The sequence below is a fragment of the Urocampus carinirostris genome, chromosome 3 (genome assembly GCF_059441175.1).
Source record: "Urocampus carinirostris isolate Australia breed hairy pipefish chromosome 3, RoL_Ucar_1.0, whole genome shotgun sequence".
NCBI lineage: Eukaryota > Metazoa > Chordata > Actinopteri > Syngnathiformes > Syngnathidae > Urocampus > Urocampus carinirostris.
The window spans coordinates 45,263,770-45,276,688 of record NC_142351.1 but is presented as its reverse complement, the minus strand read 5'-3'; the positions used below and the strand labels follow the sequence as shown (position 1 = coordinate 45,276,688).

The window sequence follows — 12,919 nt, the reverse complement described above, 5'->3', positions numbered from 1 at the left end:
ATGGACAGAATTTTTACACACAGGCGTGGCGTGGGAAGCATTGTATCTCTGCTTTTTGCAGATAATGTGGTGCAGTTGGCTTCGTCAAGCCATGAGCTCCACCTCGCACTGAAGCGATTCTCAGCCGAGTGTGTAGACTGGGATGAAGTCACAACCTCCACGTGAAAGACAATGGTTCTCCTACGGAAAAGGGTGGCATGCCCTTTATGGATCAGGGATGAAATCTTGTCTCAATTAGGGAGTTTAACTATATCAGGGATTTGTTCACGAACGAGGGCAAGATGGAACAGAATATAGAGAGACAGATTAGTGCATCGTCTGCAGTCATACAGACCCAATAGCGATCCGTTGCGTTAAAGAAGGACCTTAAATGAGAGGCAAAACTCTATCCATTTTCGTTTCTAGTCTTACCCATGGTCACAAACTGTGGGTCATGTCCGAAAGAACAAGATCCCGGATATAAGTGGCTAAATTGGGTTTCCCCCGCAGTGTGACTGGGCTCTCTACTATAGATAGGGTAATAAGCTTGGTCATCCCGGAGGCACTCAGTCTAGAGCTGCTGCTCCTCTGCTTAAGTGGAGCCAGCTGAAGTGGCTCGGGCATCTAAAAAGGATGCTTCCTGGATGCCTTAGGAAGACCAAAGACAAGCTGGAGAGACTACGGCCCAATCCCATTCCTCTCACTTGGCCCTGAGCACCCTCCAGTGAGGTCCCTCCATAGGGAAGTCCCCTCAAGTGAGAGGAGTGCAAGTGAACATTGTCCCCTAAGAAATTGGACGGCACTTGCAAGGTTCCACCCCAGTCCAGTAGATGGCCGTAATACTAATTGGCTGCAGACGTATTGGCCTATATCACATGTAAACAACTCGAGTCTGTACCTGTGGTGTCGCAGTTGGAGAGTCCGTGCAACGTTGAAAATGCCCGCTACAGCTGTGTTATTACCGATCGCCTGACAGCTCATCACGTTTTCCGTTTCACCAATCAACTGAGGAGAAATGCGCTAAATTGAAGACAGCTTTGGCGCTATGTAGCGATGATTCATCTTTACAAGGTACGTCCACTCATTAAAAAGATGACGCAGTTGGTCAAATACAGTAAAGGTTAACTGACAACCCACGTTCACATTGTATGTGTAGACATAAAAGACAGTCTACTTGTTAGTATCTTAATGCCATTTTATGACATATGGTAGGGGTTTTTAACGTGTGACACAATGAAAAGTAAACAAACACAAGAACAGTCCACCTGACCCTTAAGCTGACATAATAGCCGACTTCCCTGTATGACCCAAACACCTTTCTTCACAAGGAATTTAATTTAAAAGAGCTGTCATTGCATATAAAAAAAGATAATTTCTACATTTTTTCATGATGCATACATCACAGTAAAAGCTGTCTTTTTCTTTTCTATGCCCACATTTATGTCTAAATTGTTTATCATATCCATTGTGTTCCAGAGTGGCCGTCCCATAAGCGTGGACAGGTTGGACAGGAATGTTCCCATCCTGTGCTTATGGTTCGATGTGGAGGATTTCAGGTTGAGCAAGAAGGCCATGTGGGCCCTGCAGGAGCTGCTGAAGGGGGAACAGGACCATGGCTGGAGGTCCTGATCTATGTGTACTGGCTGGCCCACGGTCTGTCCTACCGTGTGGTGTCACGGGTGTTCAATGTTCACAGGTCCACCCTACACAGAATTGTCCACAATTAATATGGAATTGCCCAAAAGCCATGTTTCAGGCCCTAGAAGTCAGACCCACATTTGAATCCTGTGCTTTTCTGCATTGTTTGAACTATTAGTTATTACTGCAGCAGTCACTATTTGTCCTGAGTTCTACTATTAATATTCATACTTGACCTGTGCGTCTTGTGTATTTGGTATATTGTTTCTCCAAATACAACTACTATTCATTAAACGTCTTTATCTTGAGTAACACCTTGGTGGTTTATTTCATAATGATGTGACATACTGTGTGATTGTTGGAAAGAAAACAACTACAAATCAATCTGAGTTAAATAATAATTTACTTTCAGAGAAACAAACTCACATTGGTGCGAAATGCATCAGAGTAAATTAATAATGTGTCACAAAATGTAACAAAAATTTATCAATACGTCCATAAAACTGTAAAACACAAACTGGAACTTCATTGAATTCTTAATAATATGAAATGTTTTCCTTTTATAAAACAAAGAAAAACATTGCAGAGATGTCACTGTTCTGGCAATTAGTCCACGAGCTTCCCTAAAAGGATCAGGAACCGCTCAGTTTCGGCCTCGGTTTCTTCTGTCCTTTTCCGCACTCTCGCATACTCCCCTTTCAAAAAGTCAGGGAGTGTATTGCGCTTCCTTTAACTTTTGGGTGATATGGGGTTTGGTGCCAGAGTGATAGATGCCGACGACGTGCCTTGTGGTGTGAATGGTGTGGTCGCTGTGATGGTGGCCGGCTCTTCCACGGGACGTTCTACATTGGCCTTAAGGTTAGGTGGAAAAGACAAGAATAATTACTTAATGCCGGTGTATTGTACAAAAACAACCGTGTATAGGGTGCTTCTATTGGCCAGCATCACATATGCTTTAAAATTGTCTCCACATTTGGACAACATTTTGAGAAGGTAATTTAATATGTGTTTAAAGAGAAGACAGTGGACTATGTGATAGTTATTTGTTTCAACTGTATTTCCACGTGAAATTCAAAGACATTACTAATGATGCATGATGAAAACTAATGCATTCTGATCTCACATGAAAGAATCATATTGTAAATAAAACACCCGGAATTGTGTGCAGTAAACAAGCGCATATATCAAGAACGTTATTGTAACTATGCTGCTTTAGCAACTGACCATGTAGATGTAAAAGCACGACTCGTTTAAGATAAAAACAGGGATATGCTGAACCGTGATTTTCTGCAGTCATCCAACTCTGGTTTGGAGTGTGAAGAGTTTTTTTTGCGGTTCCATCGGTAGATTCGTGCACTTCGTAAAGTAGCGATTTTGCAATGTTCACGTTTGAATGCAAAAAGAAGATTTTCTATTGCATTTATGTCTAACTTAGATATCTCAATATATTTCGTTGCAAATACATGCGTAGTTGTGGAAAAATACTTACATTTGTGCGGTTCCTTTCCAGCCATGTTTGTTGATATTGAGAATTTGCAAAGTCTTCTGGGTAGTCACTTCGCTCCAAGTGAGGTACCGACCTCCCTCGATCTGAAGTGGTTATGTCATGGGTTAAGGGCACTTCTATCTCGGTCTTGAGAGTATTGGGACACATCCCATTTTCACGTGAACGTGCAAAACCGAGTGACTAGGGCAAATAGCGAGTGAAAGTGAGAAGAATGGGACGCAGCTTACATCTCCAGGCTGGCCTGTAAACGCTTGGGGATCCTCTCGGCCAAGCTGGACGAAGTGGCTGGGGAAAGGGATGTCTGGGCTTCCCTGCTGAGGCTGTTGATCTTGGATAAGCGGTATATAATGGATGGATGGATGGTTATGATGTCAAGCATATGTGTTAGTAAATCACAACAACCCTTATCTTGTTTAGAAAATTTTCCAATATTACAACTATGCAAAATTGTGCACGTTTATTTAGAGGACAGAATTTTTGTCTGACAGAGAAGTCAATATGTGACAGACAATATCAAGCTACAATAATTGTGTTTCAAAGGCCTGCAGAACGTGGCTCAACTCTATGATAATATTACAGAGCGTGCTCTTGTCTTCTAGCCTTAAATTACCAGTGTTTTGTTGTTAAAGAAGCCTAGAAAGAAAATCAATTTTCAATTTAATTGCATCTGCTTGCTGAGTTTGGAACCGCAACAAATGCAAAAAGAAATTGAAAGCATGTCAATCTCTTGCATTGTTGCAATTCCCGATTCAAGTACAATTAAAGGGACAGGGGGAAATAAATATTAGTAACTTAAAACAAGTCAGAGGTTTGCATTTCAATGTTTAAGGTTGTGAGTGAGTGAATAAACCTGTTGGTAATGGCTCCCTTACAATCAATATATATATATATATATATATATATATATATATATATATATATATATATATATATATATATATATATATATATATATATATATATATATATATATATATATATATATATATATATATATATATATATATATATATATATATATATATATTTATTTATTTTTTTTAAATTACAATTTTGGATTATCTGAACAATGCTTTCCATAAACACAAGGGCAACAAAACAACATTTTATTGAAAGAACACTGAACTGATCCAGGAACTTTACACAAGAAATTTCTCTTTACGCAATTTAGATCACCGTGGCGATCGTGTTCCTGCGAACGTGCACGAAACGTCATCCCTCCGCGACCAGACAATTAAGAGGAGACTTCGTCATTTTTTGCTTTGAAGGAATAGGCTTTGTTGAAGAGATAACTGTCTTTTACTAACTGCCCATTTATCGTGATTCTTACCACACTGCTTCACTACTTACCATATGGGGCTGCCTACACACACTCATTTGCCAGATACAGGAAGCAACAAACGGAAGTTGGGCTTTTTCGATGTGTGAACAAATGTCCGACCATAGCCACTCCTGTCATTCAATGGCAATTTATCATACTGAAATCTTAACTGTACTTTTTCACATTTTGAAATATTTAGAAATTGCACATTTAGAAATTGCATTTTGCATTTCCTAGGGTTGTCTCTGTGTGATATAAATATTGGTTTTATTATGTGAAACCTTTGTGAGTGATAAATATGCGAAAAACGGAAAGGGGCAAATACTTTTTCACGGCACTGTTATGGCCTTGAATGACCGTTATCGTTGTCTATATTGTGGGTGAAATGGGGCCTATCTCCAATCTATAGACGAAGACAGATCACAATTGTAAGAAGAGTTTCTAAATACAACCGAGCATGCAAGAGTCAAGCATACACAGGAAGAACAAGCCCCAGTTCAACCCAGGACCACTATTTCTCTGTTTATCTGATAGTACGCGCTTGTTTTTCTAAATGACTGCCCCGTTATAACGCTGTCATGTCTCTGTCTATTTGTGCAAAAATAAGATGACTGCTTCAAATTGACACTTTGCTCTGAATAGGAGAATTTTAATCGGGGTTTTGACATTAGTGCTTTTCTGTACCAGGCTCAACTGAAACACTTATGATTGTGGAGACAATGGAAAAGTAGGATAATAACCCACATTTAGAAAAGAGCTGCAGGACATTCATTGATTTGAACTCAAAACCTCCCATTTGTCTATTACGGCTTGTCTGAATTGAAAGCAATCAGATAAACCACCTTGAAGGAGAAGATTAATATATGACATTTGTTGACATTTTGCGCTGCCGCTGTGACTAATTAAGCAGAGCGAGCTTTTCAGGGTGCTACTTCAACTACACGCCAAACGCTCAGGCTGAATATGACCTTGTAGAATAAATGTTGGGTCATTTTGTATTGCAAGTCGTCATACTTTATTACCATGCCCACGTCTACATTATTCAATGGAAATCCCGCTGAAAAGGTTCACAAACCGTTTAATAATTCAGGCTTACTTCTTGAATGCTCATTAATGAATTCAACATTTGATTCACACTTCTGCCGTATTTTCCGCACTATAAGACCCACCCTTGGAAAAATAATCTGTGTCATATATTTTTTATAAATAAGGCTCACCAGACTATAAGGAACATGAAATTGAGAGTACAGTAAAAGCTAGTGTTTTTTTTTGTATAAACATCGTGACCTTTATATACTGATGGCATACAATAGCGCAATAAATAATTGGTTGATAGCTGATTAAAATCGCAAAACATTGTCTGCAACAGAAATTGACCGTTGATTGAGGGGGTGAGGGTGCTGACACATTTTACCTCTACACCACCAGTGGTACAGATAAGACATTACATTATAACACTCATTTGCATAGTGCATTCTGATTAAGTTTCTCCACTTGGTTTTAATATGTATCTGTACTTAACAGTGCTTGTATTATATTTTGTTAAGATACTTTGTGTTCTCTATTTCTGTCTTTCACAACATTATAGACGCACACGTGAAGAAGTGGAGAGACTGTTTAACCCAGGGGTCCGGAACCTTTTTTGACCCAACGAGCCATAAAAGCAAAATAAACCTGCCCCTCAGAAAACGGCTCATTTTTCAGCGTATTTTACTTCACTGTGGGACGTTAGATGATTTGATAACATTTATGAAATAATAATAATGCCAGAGCTTGTGTCCCATATTAACAAATATAACACTTTAAACTTGTCTCCCTCTTGCAGTTACTTAAGATGGTTGAAGCCCATTTTGACCTTCATTTCCTGTAAATAATAGTTTCAAAACAAGGTGTAAAAATGTCACAAAATACTGCAAATGAAAAGTTAATGGATGAATTCCCCTTCAGCACATTGGGCCTATGTGAGAGAGAGGCGAGCATGCTCCGTGTATAGCGATCCGCCCACCCCTACCACTAACCTATCAAATGGCTCCGTGAGCTCGGCGGGCGTTTTGGGGCATTCACGGTTTTTTCTTTGGATTTTCTCCATAAAGGGTCTGAAGGTTTCTTTAGCAACGTACAGCAAAAACAGGGTCTGTTGGTGTGACACTTTCGCTGTAAACTGTGGTTAAAACTGTGCTCTTTGAATATTGGACCGAACCTTCATAAATTCTGGTGTTACAGTGGCTTTGTGTGTACCAAACTCGAAATAGCGTAATATCACAATTTATCTGACACAGATAAACTAGCATGGGTATAATTTTATCTCCGAACCATATCTGCCTTGTGAACCATAGTTTTCCGACCCCTGGTTTAACGTATCAGAATGCACTATGAAAATAGTGCAATGCAGCTTCCCTCATTGATAATAAATCCACTAATGTTATTCAACTCAAATGCAATATGGAATACTAATTCATGAAAATAGGCTTTGAAAGTAATAAAAAAGTGCTTGAATTTGGCCATGAAAAAGGTGTACGAACCGTGATTATATGTTTTAATAATTCAAGATAATAAGACTGTGGCGGTACTAATTAAACCAGGGGTGTCAAACAGGCGGCCTGCGGGCCGGATCAGGCCCGCTAAGGGATAGAATCCAGCCTGCGAGACAACGCTCAGAGAAGCCCAAGAGAAAAACGAGCTGCAGGTTGAATTATGTCCACTTGATGTTGCCAAAGCCAGGTGCCTCTCACAAACCCTGTACTTGTATTTCTTTCTTTCTCTCTCTCTCTCTCTTTCTCTCTCTGTCTGTCTCTCTCTCTCTCTCTCTCCTCCTCCCTTTTTATCTCATTCTCTCTCTTTCACATTCTCTGTCTCTTTTTCTTTTTTTGTTCCTCATTGTCTCTTTCTTTTTGTGTCTTTTTTACCTTCTTTTGCTCTCTTCCTTTTCTCTCTGTTTTCTCTTTTTCTCTCTCTTTTGCTTTTTCTTCTCTCTTTTCCCCCTTCTCTCTTTCTTTCCTTCTCTTTTCTCTCCTTCTCTCTTTCTATTGGATTTCTTTCTTCCTCTCTTTCTCTCCCCCTCGCTCACTAGATCTCCTTTCATCTCTTTTGATTCTCCCACTCTCTCTCTCTCCCTTTCTCTCTTTCTTCATCCCAACCTCTACTTTTTCCTCCGTCTCTTTCTCTTATTTATTTCTCTCTTTTTTTTCTCTCTCTAATATAACAGTCCGAATGTTTGTTCTATTGTGTGACCCCCGAGTTAAAATGAGTTTGACACCCCTGAATTAGACCCTGGCGACATGACACAAAGACTTTATTTGGCCACGGAAAGACTCACATACGCGTTGTTGTTGTTTTTTTCGCCCGTTTAGATCCAACCAGGTTTACCCAAGGCCCAGCAGATATGGAGACCATCGTCGGTGAGAGCATCGTATTACCTTGTCAGGTGACGAGCGATCCCGTCTTGGACGTTTCCTTTTCGTGGGCCTTTAACGGACAGCTCATCGCCGACGATAACGGTCACTTCGAGCTGGTGGGCGGAGTAAGTGACCTTGAGACGTCTTTCTCTTCGATGTGTGAATGAGCACTTGCCACTTCTTTTCCATCCTTACTCCCGCTTTGTCTGTGCTTGACTTCAAGATAGACCTTATGAAAGAGGAGTTCAACCCGTGTTTTTTGAATTTTTTTCTTCTTGAATACAATTTATTCACCCCTTTCTGTGATCGTAAACAAGTGTGACGTAGCTGAGCTGTGCGTGCATTTTTAAGGCTGAACGGCAGAATTCATGTTGCCGGCCAGTCACAGGGTACACGGAGACGTTCAATTAACCCGTTCGTTCACACCTAGGGACAATTTGGACCGGCCAATTATCCTGAAAATGCATGTTTTTGGAACGTGTGAGCAAGCATGGGGAGAACATGCAAACTCCACACAGTAAGGCTGGTAGCTGGATTTGATCCCATGACCTCAGAATTGTCCTGTACTGCCATGTTTGGCCACAGTATTGATGCCTGCTGTGGCACTGGTTTTCGTTCGCATTACACAACAGTGCCATCTACTGATCAAATATTACACACTGGGTCATAACAGTTGCAATTTTTTCACCCATTCGCACAAAAGCTAGAATTGTTGTCTTTGTAAATCTCTACTCTAAAAATGCGACTCAACATACAAATCGTCTTTCGCTCCATTCAAACTCGTACTGCCACTCACCCTGATTTGGATCGACAATGCACACGTATCCGTGGTGATCCGGTGATGACGTAGCCTTAAAAGGGGGCTATAGTCTAATGTTGAGATCTTTAGATTCAATTGAACTCCAGTGATGGACCCTTTGTGCCATTTGTGTTCAATTCTTTCCCACTCTGCTAGCCGTCTCTTTTTTCCCAGATGTCACTTCAACATTGTCTTATGCATGCTGCATGCAGCGCATGCAAACAATTAAAATTGTATTTCAAAAAAAAAGGCAGCATGGCAGAGCCCTGAATGACAATACACTTTCATAACATTCTTACACGCTTTGAGATTAATGATAATGTGTGTGTATGAGGGTGTGTGTGTGTGGGGGGGGGGTTCTTATCTGAACAGTGACTCCCTTCCCCAGAAATGCTTGAATGTACTCAGCTCAGAGAGATTATCAACTTAACTTTGCTGCTTCAAGGAATCTAATTTCCATAATTAAACCATGTTGGCACGGCTTCCGCATTTTCCCTGCCAATGCCAGGAGAACAATTTCCTCGCTAATTTACTGTTTGTCCTCACATATGTAGTCTCTCATTTTCCCAACTTCCGTCCATAAACCAGAAAACCTATTACAATTCAAAAGTGAAAGTCAAATTGCGTGGGGAAATACTTTGAAAGTGGTTGGAATTACATTGGAAATTGGTGTTTGATGACCAATTTGGAAACAGAAATGATCTCAATGTTCACATTTTTTGATCGTATGGAAATATCAAACTGTATTTTTTGTCAGACAGCTAAGATCAAAATCATGGTTTTATATGAATGGTTTGTCTTTAATTGGGAAAGAGTACATGGTACAATGCTAAAATTGTTACCTTATGCTTTACTCCGTTTGCACAAATAATTTATCATATCATGTATCATTTTCCTTAAGGTTTTTGTTGTTTCCTTTCATACAGTATCAGAGTGTTTAAAACATTGAAAAACATTGGCAATAATTTGAAAGTACTGTAAATGGGTTGGATTTTTTTTCAGCATGGCTCACTGCCAGTAATCCCTTTTTCCGCAAAATGGTCTGCTGGAACCATGCCGTCATCCAACAGTTGTTTCACAAAGTGGTGCAAAAGCAAAAGTTAATTTTTAAAATTATATGTACAGTATGCGACAAAAGTGAGAACACCCCTCACATTTCTGCAGATATTTTATCATACTGTGAAAGGGAAGAACAATGAATAAACATCGCTTTGACACAATGAAAAGAAGCCTGTGTAAAGCTTACATAGTAGATTAATTTTATTTTCCACTTACAAAAAACTCAAAATATAAACCTCTGGCAACAAAAGTGAGTACACTCCAAAGCCACTACACCCCTACTGTATGTCCAAACAAAGCACTGCTTGTAATTTTCCCTCCAAAATACCATGTGACTCTTACTAGTCTTCAGGTATGAAGAGGGGGCAGGTGTGATCAATTTGAAGTTCACTCTGTCATACTAGTCACTGAAAATCCCAAAATGGCACACCATGGCAAGGTACTCTCTGGGGACCTTAAAAAGGAATTGTGGTGCTCCATAAGGTTGCGCAATGCTACAAAATGATTGCCAACGCCTTGAAGTCGAGTTGCAGTACAGTGGCCAAGATCGTCCAGCGTTTTAAAAAAATCAGGATGCACTCACAACAGGCCTTGTGTTGGATGCCTAAAGAAGCTGAATGTGCACTGTGTCACATCCAAATTCAATTTAAGAAAGATCCCTATCTTCTGAACAGTGTGGAATCATTCTAAATCCCTATAATTCACGCATGTCCAACCTCCGACCCTGGGGGCCAGTAATGGCCTGTGATCAAATAATTACTGGACCGCGACCTCTGTCATAATATTAATATTATGTGGCGCGCCAGTTATGTTGACCGAAGTATGAAATACATTTGTACAAAAACACTATTTCACCCCATGGTGGCAGTAACCCTTTGTCCACCTTCTCTTTGGCTTTCTGGTAGAATATTTGCACCCCACATATCCGATATGGTGACTATAAAAGGAAAGTTGACTGTGAGGGCCGCCGCTTTCAGGTCAAGTGGAATCTGGAGGATTTTTTCCCTGAAATCTGAAACAACTACGTCTGCCTAATTTGCCAAAAGACTGACTGTTTCAAAATAATATAATATCATGATCCTACAAAAACCTTTCTGGAAATAAACGCTGTGAAAAGGTGATGCAAATGAAAGCTGTATTAACGGCACAGCAGCGCTTTTTCATGAGACCCTGCGAGTCAAATGAAAATGCTACAAAGGCGAGCTACAGGGTTGCAACGCTGATCGCCAAGCACCGCAAACCTCTCACAGAGGGTGAATTTAGCTTGAAAGACCGTTCGAAGATCGCCAGGTTGAATAGTCGGCCCTCACAGATTTTCATCGTACCAAATCTGGCCCGCTTTCTGAAAGGTTTGGACACCCCTGCTTTTTGTAAAATGGGGCAAAAAAATAACCAGCCAGACACTAAAATCGCCCCCGATCGCCTGTGTCAGTTACAAATCCCTTTCTAGAATAATTTCCCATTATCAACCTAAAGATACCAATAGTATCAGGTACCTTTTAAGTAATGTCTGGATCATATCGTGTGCATTACATCTCTTTGAAGTTGACCTTTAAAGTAATCTCCAGCATCTGCCCTTTATATGTAAACGTGCTGCTAAATCTGTTATACGCGATGTAATATTTCTTTTCAACATGAATCTTTCTGTACCGCATTCCAGAGAGCCGCTGGAGATCTGATGATCCGAAATATTCAGCTCAACCACACTGGCAAATACATCTGCGTGGTGGACACGGACGTGGAGAGCCTCTCAGCTGTAGCCGTATTGATCGTGAAAGGTAACAAAACGTTTCCACCGCTCCCAGGCGCTAATTAAAAGGGGGCTCGGAGAGTAAGGTCTTTTTGGAAGCTCTGTGAGGCAGAAATTAAAAATCACACCTCACTTTTCGAATGTGCGGCCGACGGCCACAAATTGATCCAAACTACTATTTGTGTCTTGCGTGTTGGCAATCGGCATTGCGGCAAAGAGGTAAAGTACTATTCATCTTAGAGGAGAATGGTTGCGTATTGTTCATCGGGGCTTTTGAAGCCAGATAGGTTTGGTTCAGTGCTGGTATCGCAGGCAGACACTACTATTATGACCCCTTCAAAACTGATGCACTGATGCACCTTAACCAACAGCACATTACATAGACAGCGGGTTTCCTGCCAAATGCCTATTTTTCCTCTTGTGATCATTGGCCTATATGCATTTTCTTCCTACAGATTCCGTGTTGTTGACTTTAAATCTGTTGAGTATTGATAAGGTTAAAATTATTTCGTATTATGTGTTTTGGTTTTTTTTTTGATCGTTTAATGTTCGGATTTTTGTTTCCATTCTCTTTTAAGGACGGTTATCTTTTTATTTTATTTATTTATTTTTAACTCTATAGTTTACTCTTGATTTTGTAGTTGTTGCACTGAAAAGAAAATACAGATGCTCCTCTACTTACGAACGAGACGATCGTAAGTTGAATTTGTTCGTAAGTTGCTTAAGCGCTAAATTTTGTATGTTTAAATTATAAACCTGAAACAGACAAAATTTAAGTATGTTTAAGGTTTGTATAAGTAACCTGTATTGTTTTGTACTAAAAAAAAAACATAAAATAATATGCTCTATAAAGATAAATAAAGTTAATTTTACTTTTGGAAGTTGAGCTTCAAGTGGTCCTCGTCCGTGTTAGAGAGTGGCCGAAGGAAAAAAAAAACGCATCAAGCTTTCTTTTTCCACTTTCATTTAAAAAGAAACAGCTCGCCTCTTCTTTACACTTTGCACCAACCATATTGAATGGATGTACGATCTATTAAACAGTAAAAATGTCAAAGTTCTTAGCGAGCTGAAGATACAGTTTAGTATGTTTACACACGAGATAGGAAGAGGAGGCCGGATTTCTTCTTCGGGGTGTATGCTAGGTGAGCTCTATCTGCGCCAACCGCCAGTAGCGCCTGAAAGAAGCACTACAGTGCTGTCCTCTACTCTGAAAAAGGTTTACAATACAAAATCGAACTTACAGCTTTATCCTGATATTTTTCGACATCCCGAAAAAAATGTTTGTATCTACTGTTTTTCGTAAGTCGAATGGTCGTAAGTAAACGTCTGTATGTTTTATTTGGAATTTTTTGTGTCTCAGGGTTGCCTGCAGATCTTTAAAATCCATTGAATTAATTATTCTAAAGATAAGGCCTTAATTGGCATTAAATTTTCTTAAATCCAATTTCAGAAAGTTTTAAAAATGTGGACA

General features: G+C 39.8%; 1 protein-coding gene across 1 annotated transcript in view; it reads left to right on the top strand.

Annotated features, from left to right (window-relative positions):
• Positions 1–12,919, top strand: part of cntn3a.2 (contactin 3a, tandem duplicate 2) — a 140,892-nt gene that overhangs the window by 80,440 nt on the left and 47,533 nt on the right. The window contains exons 13-14 of the mRNA XM_088332033.1: positions 7,796–7,965; positions 11,359–11,476. Coding sequence (XP_088188159.1) covers positions 7,796–7,965; positions 11,359–11,476 — 288 coding nt within the window. The remainder of the gene's footprint in view (positions 1–7,795; positions 7,966–11,358; positions 11,477–12,919) is intronic.